At 40.3% G+C, this 21747-nt stretch overlaps 2 protein-coding genes across 6 annotated transcripts in view; one reads left to right on the top strand and one right to left on the bottom strand.

Annotated features, from left to right (window-relative positions):
- Positions 1 to 418: 418 nt before the first annotated feature.
- On the bottom strand, positions 419 to 5574 carry ppm1db (protein phosphatase, Mg2+/Mn2+ dependent, 1Db). 2 transcript variants are annotated; one of them, XM_037269881.1, is made up of 7 exons: positions 4904 to 5574; positions 3710 to 3938; positions 3430 to 3554; positions 3151 to 3332; positions 2836 to 3063; positions 2543 to 2630; positions 419 to 2180 (listed from the first exon to the last, which is right to left on the bottom strand). In XM_037269881.1, the coding sequence occupies exons 1-6, from the start codon at positions 5418 to 5420 to the stop codon at positions 2547 to 2549; spliced, it is 1365 nt and encodes a 454-aa protein (XP_037125776.1). In that variant the 5' UTR covers positions 5421 to 5574; the 3' UTR covers positions 419 to 2180; positions 2543 to 2546. The 2 variants fall into 2 exon arrangements, with proteins under 2 accessions (XP_037125776.1, XP_037125777.1); XM_037269882.1 differs by having other exon boundaries at positions 419 to 2177.
- A 2891-nt stretch (positions 5575 to 8465) lies between these two features.
- The window catches only part of LOC119133596 (roundabout homolog 1-like), a 49586-nt gene continuing 36304 nt past the window's right edge, over positions 8466 to 21747 (top strand). For 2 of the 4 annotated variants that reach the window (XM_037269587.1, XM_037269585.1), the window contains exons 1-3: positions 8466 to 8671; positions 11917 to 12041; positions 12502 to 12588. In XM_037269587.1, coding sequence (XP_037125482.1) covers positions 11954 to 12041; positions 12502 to 12588 — 175 coding nt within the window. In that variant the 5' untranslated portion in view covers positions 8466 to 8671; positions 11917 to 11953. Of the gene's footprint in view, positions 8672 to 11916; positions 12042 to 12501; positions 12589 to 14751; positions 15257 to 21747 lie in introns of those variants that run through there. The other 2 variants (XM_037269586.1, XM_037269588.1) reach the window with 2 other exon arrangements.

Below are 21747 nucleotides of genomic sequence, written 5' to 3'. Positions count from 1 at the left end.
ACAATCTATTGGAACCTCTCAGATCCACTTGGCAGTGGCTTCATTAAAACAATTTTTAAAAACGGATTAAGTATTTTCAGCTTTGTTTAACCCACAGGTTTGGCTGATGGTGAAAGAACAATGAATTTATAGGATGAGTAGATAACACCACATAAGTGGCACCCTGCATCCCCTTAAATTAACATAAGGTTAAAAGTGTTAATGCATTTACGTATATTTTTTACCCCCTTCATATACAAGACATGTTGCAATATTGCTCAACTCGCTGTATGATCAATAAAAATCAAATATCCCATTTAGTGTTAATCAAGAGTGGGTAGTAGAAGGGTACACTAAAACACTACAAAAGAGATGCCAGTGAAGCTCAGCTAAAAAAAAAAGTGGCGTTTTGTTAAAGATGAAACTTTTTTTTTTTCCCCAGAACAATTGCTGCCATCTACTGGTAGAAGACATCTTTGCAAGTGTCAGGCAGTGAAACCCTCTCATCAAACCCAAAAGCTCCAATTGTAAAATGGAAACTTTATTACAACACAGAGCGTGTATATCCAGTCACTTTTGAAGAATGTATCTCACATAGTTAGTCCTGAGAAGTGGCGGTGACAGGAAAACAAAAGTGTTGCAATTGTCAAAACACAGCACGTCCATTAACACCCATTAGTCCCGGAAACTTGAGAACACAGAATTGATCTGAGCATGCCATACTTCTGGAAATCCGATTACTTTGCATAATAATGTACTGTACAAACTCCTATTGCATAATGACATACTGTACAAAAGAAACAAAAATGCCTGCAGCTGTAGTAGGAGATTCCATGTCACAGCCTAAAAGTTCATGTTCTGTGACGTTGGTGTGGAAAATCGAAGGTGCACGATAAATAAAATAAACCACAGGTCAAAGTATCAGGGAACGTCTTACATATCTTGATTTTTTGTATGAAAAGCACCAACTTGTTTGTGCTAAGGCAACAATTCATGTTACGAAAAAGGCAACGGAATCAACTAAAACAATTCAGCTGCCACATCAAGATGGAATTGATGCAATAATGGGTACTCATTCTAAGACAGTACCATATCGGGGTGGATTAAGACACAAATCTCCTACAAATGTACACAAGAGGTCATTGAATCTCATTAGCCGAGTGTAAATCGTTTAAATAGCTTATATGTACCGATTAAAACAATAGAGGAAGATGATGAGACACTGGTGGAGAGCACAAACATGTTAAGACAAATTTAATTGGATTTCTTTCCAAGACTCTTTTTTTCCTTTTCTAAATGATTATAATCCCTAAAAGTCGAAACACGGTATTCAGATTAATATTGCGTTTGTGGAATATGAATCAAGCAGCAAAACCCACCCGGAAGTCGCTCCCACAATTCATGAGGCTCATGGGGCATAAAAATAGCTTTGCAGTACTGAGGGGAAAATTAAAATATCCGCAGCAGAATGTCTGGGTCCTGCTGAAGACTGGTCTGAATTTTAGACACCTTCGATAAAAAAATTGATAAAATCCCAATAATTCTATAATAGACTTTAATTTCCAAAGAGGAAAATCCTTCTAAATTTACCCATCAAAATATCCTGTCGATATATACTATTGTCATTATATTCATGTATAAGTATGAAAATAGACGGCATACATTGAACATAATCTACAAGATCCGTAAACACTAAAATTTAAAGGTGGGGCAGGGACTTTAGCCAAATGATAAAATTATAAAAAGCAAGCACATTGAAAATCTCATCGTTTTCCATATATTTACAAATAAATGTCTATACAAATAAAGTCAAAATATGTCCAAAGAGGCTTGTCCACTCAGTACACACACAAGAAAGCCTGGTGTTACTGTGGCCGTGTTGTCGCTTGTGAATATCGCACCATTGTTCGCTTTTGCTGCGAGGAGTCTTATGAGGCAAACTTTTATTTTGGGATTGACCACAATGACCGACGACGTCAGGAGCAACGGCCGAAGAGCGACTCAGAAGTCCGGTCCATCTGAAGTGCTGACTCCTGCTTTTGAAACCCATTCAGTGGCCTGTCTTAGGGGGACAGCGGGGCTCCCGCGGAGTCTACGTCAGGCAAGACATGCGCGCTGGCAAAGAAAGCTGCCTCATACGTCCCAAATGCCTGCTCCAAAGTCTTAGGACGTAGACAGGAAGCATTCTTTGCTTCATGCTGGTGAAAAAGGCAGTAACAACAAGAACATGATAAAAAAAAAAATAAAAAAAAAACATTGCATTCCATTACTCAACTAATACCATACAAATAACTTATCATTTTAAATTCAATAATGAGATGGAGGGAAACCTTAAGAACATACCATATTTTTCTGACCATAAACTGAAGGAAATAATATTTTGGAATTCAAGATGAAATTTTAAGTATGCCAATCTGCTGAAAGAGTATTTTTTCTATTTTTAAATGGAAACGTCAACTAACTTTAAGGTCAATTTGTTTTTGATTCGTGAGAAATAGTGCATATGCTACTGGCTACTCTAGCTTGGACACTGATAGTTTGACACAGTTTTATGAGCATTCACCTGACTACCACTCCAGGCATGTCCATCCCTCATGTTCTTCTCCATATATCTCATCTTCTTCATGAAACATGCCATCCTCGCGCTCCGCCTGTTAGCCCCGAAAACAAAAGAATGATACGATGAACCACTGTTCCACTGAGAAAGTCTTCTTTGAACTTGTGTCTCTGAAGCTAGCATAATAGCATATCGCAATTTTTTTTTAAAAAGCGACACAGGGAAAGGTGGAGAATAAACCAACAATATATTCTTGAAACAGATCCTGTCTCAGTTTGGACGAACTTAAGTTCACTGACCTTTGGAACCTCATATACGTTATAAGGGGTTCCCGGGAAGGGAATGTGGTCAATTCCTTGAGCCATATCCACCATAATTTCGTCTCGATGCGTCGGGATAGTAGGGCCACCGCGCTCCTGCAGCGCCAGTACAATCACTGTTGTGTTGTCAGCGCGAAGCATGCGCTCTTTCCAAAAGAGTAGCGCGGTGCATCCCAACCGGCAGGCACAAGACATTCCTTTTGGCCCCTAAATAGCAAAAACAAAATTGCAATTACAGTTAAAAAAAGCAAGCACGCTACCAAATGCTACAGGATATGTTCATTAATTACGCACCACCATTTTGTCATGGCTATAACACATATTGACGGCATTCTTCGGAGGCATCATGTTCCATAAACCGTCACTGCCAAGAATAACGTAGCGATGTCGTTTGGGGTCGAGGGTCATCACTGTGGTATCGGGCTCTGGCGACACCACAAACTCTCCACTGTAGAAATCGTAGCTCCATAAATCACCTTTCAGCAGAGAATAAAATGTGTCATTAACATTATAGCGTGTCAAATAAACTGCAGCAGTGTTAAGCGGGATATTTTTTGGGGTGAGTGCCTTTACCAAGCGATCGTGCCACTGCCAAGAAGGGGATCTGGTCGATGACCGTGCTTCTCCTCACTGGCCCGTTGTGGGTAAGTCGGGGTCTCTTCCACACAACGCGGTTCACCCCAGACTTCTTCATTACACTGCAGTCAAATAAATAACAGCATGTCACACAGGGGCCAATAAGCATTTGTCGCCAGAAAAATCAAAATCCTTCTGAATTAAACAACTGCTACTACTTATGTGATATGACAGAAAGTATTGAATCCTGCAAAATAAACCATCCTGCCCCACTCACCTTCCACCCAATCGCTCGATTCTTTCCTTCTCTTTCGGTAGTTCAGGTTTATGGTCTTGTGTGACTTCCAGTGCTTGAAGTGTGATATCCGATTCATTTTCTTTCACTCCAACCACTACCGCTGAATCTCCCACATGAGCAACATACATATGAACACCACGGATCACAATCACACTGGCTGTGGTGCCTGACGTACTGGGCAGGCCTGTTATTGTTTTAGGCCATTCCGCTGCAAATAAAATAAAAAGGGAAAAATGTCTTATTCTTACATGCATTGCAATGCAAATGTCAATATTCTCAATAGTTTCATGCATTTTAATGATCGCTTGAAGCAGAAGTCAATTCAGAAATTTCCTTGGAAAATTTGATTATCAGGTAAACCTGCAAAATGAAGTGATCATGAAAAATATTGCTTCCATCCATTGAGGGACACAAGGAACACTCCCACTAAGAAGGCTGAACGCTATTCTCATGGACAGCTCTAATCTGAGCATGGTTACTGGCCGTTTGGTTTCTCCCAGATGGTATTTCTAGCTTACTTGAAAGGGGTCACCACTAATACTAATGTTGTTTCATCTCCTTTTGCAGTAACTAAACCTTCTACGCACCGAATTCACTGTTTGCCATGGTTTTAACAATTGGGTCAGCTGTCGGGTTAATCTTTTATTTTTCTTTCCTTAATATTTATTGGTTTCTGCACATCCATCCATCCATTTGCAACAACACCAAACACTGTTTGCACATTTAACTTAGTAAACGAGGAAAACAAATTAGAGTACGTTTTTTTCCCCCGTTGTGCCAAGTTGTCAAAATAGGTAAATAGATACTTGCCTGCAGTTAAATACATAAATAAACAGACAATATAAACATCGGACACGACAAAAACGACACCAAAAGAAAGGAAGAGAACAAAACAAATCTGACTAAACAGATAGGTTAATAATAATAATTGTAAACAATTGGGTGCATATTTTTATCGCCCATTGTTCTGGACTGTTCTGTATTGGGTCTCCCCCTTGGCCGGTGTGCGGACGTTCCCTAATCATTAAAACACACCTAGGTGGCATCGGTGTTTTTTTTTTTAATGATGTCATATAACCAGCTCAGCTGAATAAGCTCCTGCCTCCATAAACAGTGTAGGTTGATGTTTAAGGCGTGACCGCCTACATGAACAAAATATAAGGCAAGGCTTACGGAGTTGTTTCCACATTGCATGGTGGCAGGCGATGAATCCTTTCCGGAGAGCCGCGCATACTTCCGAATGATCCTTTGACCAAAAGCCCCTCTGTCTTTTTAATAAATCCCACAAATGTTCCCTGGCAAAATGGGCTGCTTCGCGGCCGCCGTGACCGTCAAACACGGCGAAAAACGCCACGGATCTCCGAGTGTCCACAAGGCGCTCCTCGACTTTTTCGTCTGATAGCGGCGCGCCGTGGTCGCCGGTGTCCTTGCTAGACAGGCTCTCAACCCACATCGCAGAAACCGGGCCAGGCTCGGTCGCCGCATTTTTCGCTTGCAGCTCGCTTTCGCTGGATTTTGGCGAGTCGCTCTCCGCGTTGTCCTGTCCCACATGTCCGTGTGACTTTGTGTAGTCTTCGCTAGCCGCCGACGTCGGCTCATATTCGATTCTGATCTCGACAACATCCTCCATGTATTTCCTCCCTCCTTGCTCGGAAAACGCACTCATACGAAATATGATTGCATCGTCCATGATTGCTAACACCAAATGCTGCCTAGTGAGACAACAAAAGGGTGCACGTAGCGGCTAACTGCAGCTCACGGGCTAAAATTTTGAACCGATTTTGCCGCGATTGTATGGCCGACGGCTTCCTTCCTTTTTTGTTTATCCTTTTTCGCACGTCACGCGTCACGCTGTGCGTCATGACGTCATGACGCTGTTCCGACACGCTTCGTCTGTAGTCCCATTATTTACATTTTATTTTCTCCGTATAAATACATAATGTGAAACAACATTTTGTATAAAAACAAAGCACTTTCATTTTATGATTTGGTAGGGAAATGGTCTATAGTTCGGCAGTTATTTGACAGTAACTCATGTCTTATTCAGAATTGTTAAATGTTTACAATTTTCCAATTCAAAGTAATATGACATTCTATTGATGCAATGCTTGCTGGAGTTAAAATACTCTTTAAACTAACGTTCTGCTATTGCCCTATCCTGATTCCCTCTCCATTATTTTACAGAAGAAGAATATTTGTTTTTGGCGCAACTTAAATATTATAACAAGAAGGTTCATGGTATGTTTCATATTTTATTTAAATCTCCATTTCGCATGTTGCATCATTAAAACTGCTTTGTAATTAATGTCAGTTACAAAGTCAGTTAGTATTCGCTCACAAAATTTTATCCAGCCAACCATCGCATGACTATGATGTTGATTAAAACAGGTACAGTGTTATGCATGACAGGTACAGTCTTTTACCGAGCAGTGCTGCAGTAGTGCCATGTGGAGGCAGTATTAATCCAGACAAATAAATATTTTTTTCCTCGCTTTTAGAAATAGACACTTCACAGTTATATTCACTTAACATACAGTAAAGCTATTGGTGCGTCAATCAATAAACGGTATCACACCCTTGTCATTAACCTAACACCTGTGCTATCCTATAAAAACCTTTGTTCTTTCTTTTATATCCTGATCATATTTGCATGCCTGGGCTCACACAAGTGTTTGAGAAAGAACACCAAAGTGAAAGTGAGGGGGATACTGTCCATGCTGAACAAACATAACATTTAAATCTTTCCTTCATCCTCACCCAGACCTTGACTTTTGCCTTGAAAACTCCATCGCTTTCTTTCGTTCTTCCTCCTCTTATTAATAGGCCAGGTCTCTGAGGTCCTGTCTGCACATAGGCCGCTATTAGAGATGAAGAGGCAAAGTGATTTCCATGTAAATGGTGTCAGAATGCCATTTTCAAGTGAAGCTGCGGAGAAAATGAATTCCTGAAGATGAAACGCATTACAAAAGGGGCAATGACACCTGAATTGCATTCTTACTGATTCCCCATGCAGCTCTTGTATAATGACCCATCCATAAAAATGGCTTTGTTTGGCTTTTTGCGTAAATGCAGAAGTGTCAGTCAACACAACCAAAGCAGGGGAAGTGGAAATGGGGATTTGAATATTACCATATATAAATATGGAAGCAAATCAAACTTAAAACTATGAGAGAAGGATCACACATCCGCTTGGTGAAAAAGTTTCCCCTGCCTCATGAAAACAACTTGAAATGATGAATTAGTAAGGTACCAGGTGTAGAGCAGACAAACAAATATATGACATTTTTCATTTGGTTTTGGGTTATTTGTCAAAGTAGCAGGCTCGTCATGACCTTCTGTACATTTTGCATTAATGGGGTGAGAGAATCCGGGCCCGGCCTGAATAAATGAGAGTATTTGTGGGCAGCCAAACTATGTTAAACTGCCACGACTTGCTCATTTTTCACCCTGTGATCAAACAAAAATCGTCACGCACTTCAGACCAGTTAAGCGAGAATCTTGCTAAAGAAAAGCCTCTTTCCTCAGGAGATGATTATCTGTCCAATAGCACACTCTCGAGCCCACTCCAGCAAGAATGATAGATGGCCATGCTATTGACTTCAGGTTAATTCAAAACTGGACTGCTGAGTGAGATGAAGGAATTTAAGGCAAAAGGTGTTCATACAAATACTACTCAAACTGAAGAATAATGAAACAATTTATCATCTAGGTCGGTATTTGTTAAATGTAGTTATTTTCTGTGGTACTTTTGGGGAAATCTATTTAGCTCTCTTGAATGCTTCTCAACCTGCTATTAAAAAAAACACACAAAAATAAACAGTTTACTTGAATCATCTTTACAAGTCGGCCAGACTGGGTTTTAATTGCTCAATGGCTTCTGAGAATGTGACAACATGAAAAAGACAGCATTCTCCGCATTTCAGCCCATCAATTGTGTGTACGTGCGCGTGCGTGTGAGGTTAGATCGAAGTGCATTTTCAGATCAATTCTTCTCTTTTGTTGCACACATCATTACACAGCAGAGGATGCATTTATCATTTATCGTGGCCACGTTTTCCTCAATAATATCTAGCCGATAAGAAAATACCCCAATCAATTATAAAGTGATTCAATCAATTTAGTATATCGGGGAGGAGAGCAAAAACCCAACATGAAAAAGAGAACTTAGAAAAATATAATTCTGTGGTCAAACCCACATGTAGCCGAAGAAATGCGTAAAAGGTCTGGCTTTTATCTATGATCGCTCTGCAGCGTATAACCCGAGTATGTTTTTGTCAGTGCAATTGGAAACAAAGCGGTAAGGAAAGAAATGAATTCAGTTTAATTTGGTGAAAAAGACAGTGGCAAGATTGCTTTGTTGCAGAACACAGTGGGATACATTTCTGCAGTCTGTGCAGCAGTGGCTATCCATATTAAAACAGTGGCTGCAGGAAACCAGGAAAAAAAACAACCATACACCATCTTTATCTGTGGATAAACACCAATATGCAAAACTGTGATTGTTAAACCCATGATTAAACGCAAATGAGAAAACAACATTGTGAGAAATGCCAGCGGGCTTATTTTTTTTCCATTAGATTGAATTCAAAATGTTCAAGCCACAACAGAAGCTAACATGTTTCTAGTGCCACAGAATCTGCTCTGTAAATGTGCAGCCTTAGGACCCTGAGGAAAAAGTGGACCTACGTTGCTGCAGAGGTAGCTTTGCAATTTGTATGCACCCCATCCGATAGCGCCTCTTGGATCACAGATGGATTAGGAAGGATTTTCATTTAGTATGGCCAACTCCTTTTGATTTTCCTGCTCATCTTCTTGCAGGTCTTCTTGCTTTTTCTCCTTCAACACTCGTGCTTAAATGGTTGAATGCCTGAAAGAAGCACACTGGCAGATTTGGTTATACTGATGAATGGAGCTGTAATATTGGAGGAATCACCTGGGAGGGTAAGTTGTGAAGTTGTGAGTCTTTCTTTTTAGAGTTACCTCTTTATTATTATTATATGTGTTTTAACTGTTTTTCTTGCCTATTAATTCAGATTCATTCTGGTTGTTTTGTGCACAAAGTGACAAAGCATTTCCACAAGACTCAATTTTTCCAAAATAATATCTGATATCATGTTTAACTATGCCTGGAGTATTTATCAGTATTTTTGTTCAGGAAATCAAAGTTTGGTTTATTTTCACAGGGTTAAAAAAAAATTTCACAGCATGTGTTCAGGTTTAAGGTTAATGTTTAAGGAAATGAGGCCATTTTGTTTTGAAACTTTGAATATTCTAACTCATTAAAAAAAATTACACTAACTTCATCAAGATCCTCGTCTCTCTTAGGGTTATTATTTGGTTGCTATTTTCGACTTCTGATATAGGAAATCCTTTAGTGGTCTTGAAAACCCAAAAGGGATTAGGTTTTTGGAAGTGTTGGAATTGCATTCAAACTAATCCAGACTCATCGGAACACATCCTGCTACCCCCCCCCCCCCCCCCCCCCCCCCCCAATGCTCCCACGCAATACTGGCAACGCAACTGTTGACTCATAAATCCACAAATGTTTCCACCCATCCATCAATCCCTTTCAAAATGCAAAATACTCTGTGCTTAAAGGCAGATTGCTCGTGATCGTGAATCACTCACATTCCTATTTCCAGCAAAATCTCCAGATTCATCTCACCACATATAGGCTGTATTTATACTGGGATCTGCTGCTGACATATTGGGTCATTCATCTTCTGGGACCAGAGGTCAGTGCCCCTTGTGGCCGGTTCATCGGATCATCTCTTACCCCTCAGGCTAGATTTCCCTCCTCCACAATGGCTGCTGAGCTGACTATAACTTGTTACTGAGCTCTGACAAAGCCCCAGATGAAGCCTATCATACTTAGAACACCATTTGTCTTGTTCTGATAACTCCCAATACGTGTCGTGTCAGTGATGAAAACATGTATCTGTCACCCTCCATTCCTGGACAAAATACCACCCGTTTGTTGTTTTGCAGTTTTTGATTGACAGTTGGCGTAGTGAATTCTTGCTCACATCAAACATTTAAATTTGTCTCAATAGAACAAGGCTTTGCCTTCTCACAGCAGCTCCTCTTCCAGCTTCAATTATCAGTGAATCATACTTCCTGGTTCTGCCCCCTGCTGCCTTTCTGTACTCTGGTGATGCTTTCAGACGTCACATCTCACAGCCCATTCAGTCGGACTGGTTAAATCAAAAAAGTTAACGGTTGTTCAGACAACCATGAAGGTTTCCATCATCCAAGACGAGGATCTCATAAAACATGCCAAGTAAAAGGTTGACGGCCATAGAGCTGGACATTAAGCTGAAACAAGTTGTACAGGTCATTGGTCAGATTAAAGGAGGGGAAAGTTTTGAAATAATTTACAGAATCTGGGTCTCTTATTTTTACATCACAAATACCTGGCATTTGAACAGGGGTGTGTAGACTTATCCACTGGCATTTATAAAACTACATATTTGGTTTCACAACGTACAGACGTGCAATGTGGGATGAATAATGTCATCCTACAAATGCCACTCATGTTTCTACGTACAACCTGTATCATTTTCTATGGGGAATATTATCAGCGCCCGCACGAAAGCAAGTTGGATGCAAGTGAAGATGGCCTATCTATCGGCTCTTGCGCGCTCGGAGAGGGGGTTGGGGTGCACCTGAAGCTGATTCTGGTCACGCTCTGCTGCTTGCTGGAGTATTGTGATCTGTCTGCAGTGTTACAAGAGGAGCTTCTGCTCTTTCTTATTGACAATATGTTAGATGGTGAGCTGTGATTATTCCCCAGCAGTCGGAGGGAGGAAGGAAATCAGCTCTCCCGTCACCTTTGATCGGAAGGCTCACCCCTCGGTCCAATGCGCGAGAAGATGAGTCTAACAGATATTGTTATATATTTCAGCAGGGAGCCTTTGAAGTGTAACACGCTCCATTCTTATTGGACAGTGTATTAGGTACACCTGCATGGAATAATAAGAGTCATGTGAGAGGTATATCAGAAATTCTACTGGTATTTACAACAATTCTGACATTCTTCTGTCTGTATTTCCCATACGATGCATTTTATTTAACAAAATAATGCAATAATGTTGCTATCACATTTAATTTTCACTAGTCTGCAAAATGCAATATCCCTCGCTCAAATATTACATGCAGATTTTTTTCGAGACAGTAGTCCTGAATATTAATATCATTGATACTGAATATGGTACAGCTGCTGGATATTATTCTTTCTGCCTCAAAGCATCTTTATGAGATTCTTTCATTGACGTGTCGAGCATGCTGATATGCCACACCGCTACATTCGTTGACAAGACTCCACACAATCTCATTAACCAGACTCAGACTTGTGTTTGAGCTATGCAACACATTTTTATGGATACAAACTGCTTACAGCTACTTTGTGGCATTGCTTACACCTCCAAAACAATTATGGTCCCTCCTTGTCAATGGGTGGACACTTTTTTGCTCAAGTGTTTTGGCATATTTGTAGTTCTGGCTGTGGACGTTCATTTTGCAGAACAATTAAAGTGGCACATGATGATGGTGGGCGGTGGGCGCCAAGACATCCCGGGAATCTGGCTGTCCATCGGACAGACGGGAAGAGTTGCAAGGCTTTTTGTAGCACAGATGGCTGATCAGAAGAACCGACTTATTATTTCTGCTGTTAAGTTTCTCTGTAAAGGACCGGGTGGAAATGGGAAGGATGCGGATTTTACTTGATCTTGGATTGGGAGTTAAAATTCACCAACCGCAACATTAGGGACACCTGGTCAGAGCTGTATGAAAGCACAATTGTGTAATAATATCTTGATAAAAGCAGCTCTCATTTTCGTTCAAATGTGCAGACTGTTTGATTTACGGCATACTTGTAGGGTCAAGCAAAGATACTGGAGTTAACCCTGAAACTGCAGTAATCTTCATTTTCTCACTTCGTAAGGACGTGCTCAGACTCAAGAAGAAAGCATCACAGTTTGACTACATGCTGTGCGGGATTTAGAAGGAAGCCCATCCCTCTTCCTCAAAGAGCATGGCTTTGCATGGTGCATAGCAGCAGGATTGGTTGTGTGAAGCATTTGCGTCGTGACATTGTAATCACTCAAATGGTTCTTAAAAATTGTAGAGATTGTTTGCAAATGCTACCACATATTTCTCGCTAATTATTCAAATGTGTTTGATTCCAGGTGCATTAAGTCCCAATTAAAGGCAGAGCCAGGAATCATGCTGGCACTTGCCACCACATTCATTCTCATCAGCATGCTTGGTGTCGAGCGAGTGGGGTGCGGCAGTGCTGTGGACATTTTGTCAGGTAAGAAATTGTTCCGATGAGCAAGTACATGTGCTCGTGTCTCATCAAATTACTCATTGGACCTAGGATGTGTTAAACCTTTAATTATGGTTGAAATAATTGCTAGATCTTTTCACATTATATAATGAAAGCAAACTTGAAATACCTTCAGCTCAGCATCAGCTACATGCACATTCAGTTTAGATCCAAAACAAGAGGTGCATCAAATAGTTTCTAAGATGAGAAAGAGGAACGCCATCCTTCGAAACAGAACAGCTGTTGGTCGATGCAGTTATACTGCCCTCTAGCGGTTGAAAAGAAACAAGCCCTAGCTACAGAGTAGACTGTTACTGTCACTTTTACATCCAAAAACTGCTGCTCGCTTCACGTTTGCTGATTTTTATTTATGCATTTTTTTTTTTTTTAAGAGACAAGTATGTAAAAATGAAAGACAGTGACAATGTGATTCATTTCCAAACAGATAAATACAGACGAAACCGTGACGTAATCACCCCAAAACCTGAAATGCAACCTGCAGCAGACCAAGACAGCAGCTATGGATACAAAGGTACTGTCCAGTACAAGCGCTTTAATATTGACAACATTTGGGTCCATCTGCATCATTTACATAATAACTGGTTTTAAAGCATTAACCAATGTTCTATTAAATCACAGAAAATTTCAGAAATATGCCTAAGCAGAGTGTTGCTCCAGGTTAGAGTAATGGGTGTATAATTCTAGACCACTGTAAGCTATAACGGCGACCCCAATTTCTAGGAATGGGACTTTGTTTTCATGTGCTGACAGACAATGTAGCTTAATAACAGTTAAGCAGCTGGACACATCCAGCGTTTTGTCTAAAGCCAACAAAGGCCCCCCATTGTGCCGCGAGACAAGCATTTGCACAACAATGGTACGCCCCACAAAAATATGTCCGCTTTTAATATTATTCTCCGGATTATTGGAACCCTTCAAAATAGATGTAATAAGAATTTCAAACTCAAGGAACAAAAACGTGGTCTGAGACATTCTTGGAGGGTAAGTGAATTATTTTGCAAGAAAACAGTGAGCTGGAAGGCACACAACTAATAATGTGGCATTGACTTCACCCTAACCCTACTTGGAAAAAGCTCAGGAAATCATGGAATTCAAAACCGATACCGCTCATTCGAGAGACAGATGTGCTGTCACTGTACTTCTCCAAATTAATTTGTAATATGAAAAAAGTGACATACTATAGCACCATTACCAGGCATGCAAGTATTTAAAAAACTGCATCTAAATTGAAGCTTGTACTGGCTAGTTTTCATGGTTGATGAAATAGTTTTGATCTCCCTTTTTCTCCTTTCAAGATGAAAAACATTTTTTTTCCCCTCAAAAAATGTGAGTCTTTATGCTCCAGCCAGAAGAAAAAAAAACACGGCAGCGAGACTGTAAGGACATGAAAGGCTCTTCATTCTTTAAAGAGTGGAATGAGACTGGCTACCAAGCTGCTCATTTCGAGAGACAGAGAGAAGAGGAGATGGAGCTAGCTATTGCATCAGATTCCACTGCTGTGATTTGGGTGAAGAACGTGAAGGTTGTTTCTCATTCATACAGGGCTTTGTATGATGCAGAGTAACCGCATTGATGTGCAGTGACAGACAGGCAAAGATATGAATGAGTGAAGCAAACTGAAAAACCCAATGAACTGACAGAGAGATGAAATGGGGAAGGCAGACTGCCTTCGATTAATCATAACCATCTGCATTTATGAGTTAAATGCACATGCAACAATGCACATTCCATTATAGGGTGAAAACGTATGAGATATTTGTCATCTTGATATTTATTTTGAAGTGAAAAACAGTTCTCAGTCTCTGGCTTTGCCATTGCATGCTTTGTGTTGCCATGAAGACAGGCATGTCTTTGTGACAATATTTTCACCATCTGTTCCTGGAAAATATTCCACTGCTTTGAAATGTGAGCAATGGTCTAAATATTTGTCAGAATTCACCTGACCTTCTTTTGTTGCGGCACCTGTTGTTGAGGCGACATAGGCACATGATGGTTTCCGCACTGAGTCTCTTCATCCTCTAGGGGGCGTGCTTACATTTTGACAATAATATTCTGAGCGCTTGCTGGGTATTTGCTCTAGTTACAGGGGAAAATAACTTTCCTCATTTAAATATGCACTGTTTGGATTCAGCGTGTGACGGTTTCGTCAACATGTGTCATTTCGTGGCGTGAAATGTTCAGCAGCATCACAACTGTAATGCAATTCCACTCATATCTAATTTCCCCAATGGCACGCTGAGAGGTCAGGGGGTGAGAAGTGAATCGATTTTTGGTCATCTTGAAAAAAAAAAACAATGCTGCTGGCTGGCTCATTATGATGACCCCTTCTCCCCTACACTACAACATGAGCTGGTCCACAAATGGTTTGAACTACAGCCCTGGGGGGTGGGGGATTAAGAGACCACTGGTAATAAATTATTAGTTTATTTGATTAAAAGGTTCACATTTGAGCAACATGGATATATTGTGCAAATAATTTTCATTTCAAGCATGAATAAAAATGATAAAAAAGTCAACCCCCATCCTCGCACTTGAATAAAATCGTTTAATATCCACAGTGAGCACTTCTTACCAAGTATTTATGAATTATTGGCATTTTTTAAGTGCTACAAATTAGGAATCCGTGGGTAGTCAAGGGTGGAATCTCCTGAGCAGCAGCGGTAAAATCCGAGCCCACTTCTCCTCGTGTGCGCACTGACGCAGACGCACAAGCGTCTCACCCAACCAACGCCGCTTCCACTTTTGCAGCAGTCTGGCGTGCACGGGCTCCACATTGAAACCTCGCTAAAAAGTGCTTGCCACAATATTTCTATTAGGTCATTTCCTACTTGCGCGAAATGACGATTGGACTCAGGCGATGGATGCGGTGAAGTTGCCGTCGCCGGTCCGAAGTGAGGAGCCGCGTGGAGAAAGCCCCCTATTTTGTCTCGAGTGGGATACTTCATCGAGAATTCATCTGAACTTTAAGCGGGCATCTCTCCGTGAGGAGTGGCTCTGAGACTCTTTAATTCGACCAAGCCTGACAGCAACTCGGGCTCACAAGTTCGGATTTAGATGAACTAAGTGTAACCACAACGCGCATTCAAAGTCTGGAATACTCCGACTGCTGCTTCTTTGAATGATGCCTGCCCGTTCCAAGGGGATTTATTGGCTTTTGGCATTTCTGCACCTTTGTTCAGGTATGTTCTTATTTTGTTCTAAGGCAACGTGAAAGGGGCTATGATGAGATGCAGATGGTAGATTGAAAATGTAACTGTTTGACCATTTCCAAGTTTGTTCAGATAGGAAGGTGGAAGGTACCAGTGTGGATGCAAGTTGTACTATATACCTTTTTTTTTTTTTTACTTTTTTTTCCATCACTAAGTGTGCCCTCAAGTGTTCCCTAGTATCCATTTACTGTACATATAGGTATCTCTTGTAAGCCTCTTTTATTCAGCTCTTATCTCACCCGGGGAAGTTAATTGCCATAATAGGTGTCAAAATGGGGGAGAGGATTTATGCAAAAGTAGGTTTTATCCATAAGAGCGTTGGCATGTGTGTGCCTGCCTACCATCTTCAGCCCTCAGTGGGCGTATGCGGCACAGGAGCTGTCGGTTAATGAGGAAGACTGCACTGGAACAGTCCCACCAGTCAAACCAGTACATGTCTGGTATTTTAACTGGATGGAAAATGAGGCCCTTGTGCACTGTCACTCGTTCTGTAGATGGGCTCATTACAAGAAAGAAAATCTTCAAGGGGCTACCTACCCTAAAGGACGCTTAACAATAACAACAAGGTTACCTGCTCATTATTTGAGATTGTGTTGTACTTTATCGGGAGACATACAGAATGGGTGTGTCACCTTTGTGTGGCATGTAGTAGACTGTAAAAAGTCACATTGTTAGGGATGCAAATGCAAAGCTGGTGATGCAGATGCAAAGCTGGTGAGTTAGTTGTAATATGAAAGGACTTACTTCTACTTATATACTGCTTTGGCATTAAAGCATATATAGTACATAAGAGTCATGTAACACGGTGTCCTAGTGTACAGAAAAAGTAGAACACATCAAATTAATGTTCAGATCATTTTTTATTCCAAAATGTGGTAAAAATAAAGTTCATAGTCAACCAAAAAGTAGAGAGAGGGGAAAAAAAATCCAAATGTTTTGTTTGCACCTGCCTTACTTTGTCCGTACAGACAAAGACAGCTGTCAATATCATTCATTCATTCATTTATTCATTCATTCATTCACCGTAAATGTCAGACATTGACTGATGGGTTTATTTAGTGCAGCTATTGTAGAACTGTGGGGATTTATCAACTTCACAATGGCTGTAGGTTAATACGGAATGGTTTGATTTGCATACCATTGCGCAATAAAAGGCGACAACAGCGCCTCTATTGTGGGGTTGAGCTCTTCTGACCATGTTTGTTGTGACTCCAATGTAGCCAGACACAAAATGCAGACCTTCTCCACATCAAGAGCTCAAAAATAAACCCCACGACAACAGGTTTCCGCTTTGTTGTCTTTACAATTCCAAACTGACAAATTTTGGTCTCACCGCACCGACCACAGACCTTTACTATGAGAGCTCCAGCAGTTCTCTCCATAAGTCATTCTTCTTCCATGTTCTGCCAATTATTCTTGAAACAGACCTCAGATCTGTTTTTCAGCCCTGATCGAAGATGCGCTTACTTCAAAATTAACGAAACCGTCGGCAACAAGCTGGTAATTCTATTGATTTATTCAGCTGAAGATGCCTGACATGAAAGTCATGCCCTACAGGAACGACTCAATAATATTGAGCAATGAATAAACTAACATTTTGGCTTCTCGTGAGATTCTTCTTTGGAATAAAGCATTTCGAGTATTACAAACACTCACTGATCAACTCGGAAAAATCCATTTGTAGCACAGATCACCGATATTAGGAAACAGCAGTCAATTCTTAGAGCTGCCAGTATGCATTGTATTTGTGCATCATATTGAAAGTTGTTTGTAATATTATAACACCGAGCTCTTAAAGTGTGAGGTTAAGTATTTCTGTTGTGCCGTGACAGGCCACCTGGAATTACTTTGGGAGTTTAATCTCTGGCTTTATAAAGCTACCACCAGTAATGGATGCCAGATGATACATAACAGTCTAAATGGCCATCATTAAAAAAAACAACAACATGCACTTGTGCCCATGTGCGTTTGTCCCGCACATTTTAATTATACATCCCCAGAGTGATGCTGTGACTAGCCGTGCCATTTCACCTGCTTTGTTTGGATGGTCTGTAAACATAGCTTTTGAAACAAGGTGGAAATCAATGTGCCATTATGTGCTTTCCCTGTTGACAGCTTTTTACCAGTAGACGTTACAATTATTCCAAAATTGAGATGCTGTCGTTGAGCAAAAAAAAGGCCCAAACAAATGTTTTTAAAACATGGCAGCATTTTCTCACCTTTGCTCTTTTTACGTATTACAGAAAATGTCATGTTTTGGAATCAGGATGTGGTTGGGACTCTGAAATAGCTCTCAACACGCCTGTACAACACATTTTGCTCTTCAATTGAGTTTGATTGCTGAGATGAAGCTGCTATTAGGCCAAATAAAAACAAGTGGAAGAATCAGAGCAGAGGAAGGATCATTACAGTACCATTAGGAATGATTTTCTGCCAGAGGTTATGTTTTGATCGCTTCAATACTTGGAAAAAAATATCAATCTCAACAAAGCTTGGGCAGTACATGGACATAGACGAGTGGTTAAAAGCGACCTTTATTTCATTACAATTATCCAATATTTTTTGGGGGGGAAAAACGCTCTGGTCAGAGTACCGTTTTTTTCCATGTATAATGCGCCCCCATGTATAATACGCACCCTAAAAATGGCATGTCGATGCTGGAAAAAAGCCTGTACCCATGTATAATACGCACCCAAATTTTGACTTTTCTTTTTTTTAAATTTTTTTTTTCTTTTTTTTTTTTTTAAGTCCCAATGATCGTCACACACGCGTCTGGGTGTTGTGAAATTTGTCCTCTGCATTTGACCCATCCCCGTGTGATTTTGATCCATCCCCTGGGGGAGAGGGGAGCAGTGAGCAACAGCGGCGCCGCGCTCGGGAATCATTTGGTGATCTAACCCCCCAATTCCAACCCTTAATGCTGAGTGCCAAGCAGGGAGGCAATGGGTCCCATTTTTATAGTCTTTGGTATGACCCGGCCGGGTTGCTTAAGTCCGTAAACATAAAATTATTTCAGAAAAAAGATCATCTTTGGGAACAACCGGATGTTATTCTGCCGGTCAGTATCACTGCGCATGCAGTAGCAAACTCGATAGCGAAGAAATATGTGAGACTCTCAACGGGATCACCAATATTTGAGTGATGTTCCAGTTATTTATCACAATTATTTATTATTATAATAATAATATATATAATATATATAATAATTATTTATTTATTATTCACAATTGTCATGGTGATCTTTCTGGTGATTTCTTAACTAGGCTGGATGTATTTTTTTTGTTGGCGTTGATTTCTCCGACTGCCCAGAAAGGCACCACCGCGATCAGTTAGGTTAAAATGAAAAGGGAGGAAAGTGACGTTGTAAAGAACCATCCGTGACAAGATTTTCTTAAAAAATTGTTGTACCATGATTTTCTTCACAAAAAAAAAAAAAGAAAAAAAAAAAAAAGATTGTACCCATGTATAATGCGCACTCCAGAATTTAGGACAATAAATTAGTTAAATTTTGCGCATTATACATGGAAAAAAACGGTAGTTTGGCAACTGAGTTTTTGTTTTGACATGAATATAATGAATAATATAAATAATAACTTTTACTCCATTACAATGAGCTACAGTCCGCTTGCCATTTTGCCAGCGTGTTTTTTTTCCCATAATGTCATTGGAATTGGATGAGTACAAACTGTTGGAGACATCGGGCTGACTGGAATTGGTAGTAAACCGGTTTTGGGTTGACATGGCTTATTACTCCTCCAGTTTTGGCAAGTGACACTCTTGGCTGCTAGAGGTTGACCAACATATTGACATGGCACTTGTTACAGAAGGCTGGACCTCGAGTAATGATAGCCTGATTGGAGGGAACTAGCTTCTCGTAGCCTCTCCCAAGGTAACAAGACTCCCCGGGGTCTTTCCTGAGTTGACAGTGATGAGCTGAGGCTTTCGGCTAATGAGGCCTTTTTTTTTTCTCCCTCTGTGGATGATATGGGATATCTTTGTAACCGATGAGGACTCATTTTGGCGTATCGGATGGAATCGTCATCAAATTTGCTCGTTATTATACAAACGATAATGTATGAAATTGTGTCAAACCCAAGTGGATATCAGTATTTGGTTGAAAATGAATATGCATTCATGCATTTGGAATGATGTTAGCTCAGCTTGCTATCCAAGTGTTTTTGACTTTTATGGAAATCTGTGATGGTTTCCTGCAACGCTTTGTGGAGTCTAAGCACGATTGCCAACCCTTGTGAGAGTAAGGGGGCGGGTGTTCAAGTTCACAGGTCATCACACTTGCACAAAGGCATGCACATACACTCCGACACGCACACATAACTCCCAATTTTGAATGGGATCGATTACTGCCTGCCATGCCAAGAGTTGTCGGTCCCTAGCCTAAGGGAACCTCCCACACCTGTAGTATTCCGTTTGCGTCCATCATTTGTCTGTGGAAGAAGAGGAAAAGCATTTTGGTCAAAGTTCTGATCTATGCATGAAAGTATTTCAAAATACACATCCATAAAAAATAATTACTTGTCATCACATTAAAATTAGACAAATTTGATTATTTTAAGTAGTCTGCAAACACCGTCTAAGATTTTTTATTTGTTCAATTCCCAAAGACACTTCTGGTTTCATATTTCCATATTTACGACTTGTGTGGATAATTCAAGGCTTTCATAGCCATGTGTTTTGAAGTCGTTCAAGTGACTTCTAATGTGTGGTTATTCCTCAAATGGGAACAAAATGTTTTACCCCTGTGACCCTGCAAGTTGTACATGTATGATTGAAGAGAATCTGGCGATGATTGAGGTGCTCTCGGAATGCACTCTCTACTTCTCTAGGATGTGGCTTTTAACAGACGTCAAGCGAATTAATATTTTGAAAAGACAGCTTTAAAGGTCATGGAAATAGTATGACCTCAGAGATGCTTCTTTAGGTTACATCTGTGTGAGCCATCTCTTCTCCAGTGGAGCGTTCTATAATCAATACCATCAATATGCTTTGTGGAAAATCTTCCACGCTATTTTCACTTTCACAGCAAAATGCAAGAGGACACATTCTCGCATCAGAGGTGGATGCAGACTCACAAATCATTTAAGTCGGCACAAATTAATTGCAACAAAAAAAAAAAGAAAACCCTAATGGATTACTATTAGAAAGGGAGCACATGAGTCGTGCAGCTCATCTCTCTGCCATCCCTTCCATCCTTCTCATCTTTCCTCTTCAATTCGTCTGTCATTACTGACAATGTTCAAAGCACTATGTGGCAAGATTGCGGGATAAAAAGTCTTTTTCCCACCAGAGCTTCTCTCACAGAGAGAATAACCACAATGCATTTAATTAGAGCCATTGTTAGATGGTATAGCTTTGAATTCATTTATCAATCCACAGGCAAGACTAAAGCTTATGAATTGATGATTGTGTATTATTAGTAGATTTGAAAGCAGGGTATTAATGTAAATACAGCACAGTAGACAATAATGCATTATTAAGGGCTCATGCTTTAGTTTGATTTAGGGCATTGAAGAGCCAAGTATATTCTGAGGTAAAAAAGTTTCAAAGCCGTCAGTGCGTGCTCTTGACATTGACTCATTTATAGAAATTTCAATCAAAAGAACAGAAAGCTGAATTATGGTTTAGAGCCAAGAGCCTTCAGTCAACTAAGTTGAGTGGAAAGACGAGCAATTAAAATTCCACATGATTGAAATAAACTGCTTCAGGTTAATGAGGTGGGTAAATTGGAAAAGAAGTGAAGGGGGATTGCATCAGTGTCTGGATGAGCTGTGTTGTCTTTGACAGACATATGTGGCTGGAATTATTGCAATTACCCCACGTACAGATTTTTAAAATAAGAACCAAAAGATTAAAAAGAAAACTGGAGGCAGTCCATTAATCTACTCGACTTTTTGTCCCCGTAGTTTATCTGACTACGGAAAGCTTCACCTCCAATCATCCAAACTACCAGCAGTCATTTCTGTTTTCATTTGTTTAAAGCTCCTTCCAATCATCTCTTCATTTTGCTGGCCAATTAAAAGGAAATCTGCCTACAGCTTCTAATTAACTCAATTATTTTGTTACATTTGAGATATCAATGAATGAAATCATCAACATCAACTGTTGCCAACAATTTTTAAATTGGATGCAAGTTTACGACCCCTTACTTGAGAGTCCCTCCGGGTCCATCTGGGAAATGTTGCCAATCACGGCAAGTTTAGATAATCATTGTGCTTGGGGCGCTTATCACATGGCTGCATCAAGGTGATAACCGCTGGCAGAAGGCCATCCAACAATCGTGACTCATTTTAGTGACTGGACTTTGGATGCTGCACTTCCAAAAAATCAAAGGTACCATAGGCAAGTGCAATCTGTTGGCTGATCAACTCCATATTATTTTAGGACTCACATGTCTTTATTTTTTGTTTTTCTTTCCCATTTGGTCAGCAACTACCAACTTGCAT

This window comes from Syngnathus acus, chromosome 14 (assembly GCF_901709675.1).
Source record: "Syngnathus acus chromosome 14, fSynAcu1.2, whole genome shotgun sequence".
Classification (NCBI taxonomy): domain Eukaryota; kingdom Metazoa; phylum Chordata; class Actinopteri; order Syngnathiformes; family Syngnathidae; genus Syngnathus; species Syngnathus acus.
This window is presented reverse-complemented; position numbering and strand designations above follow the sequence as displayed.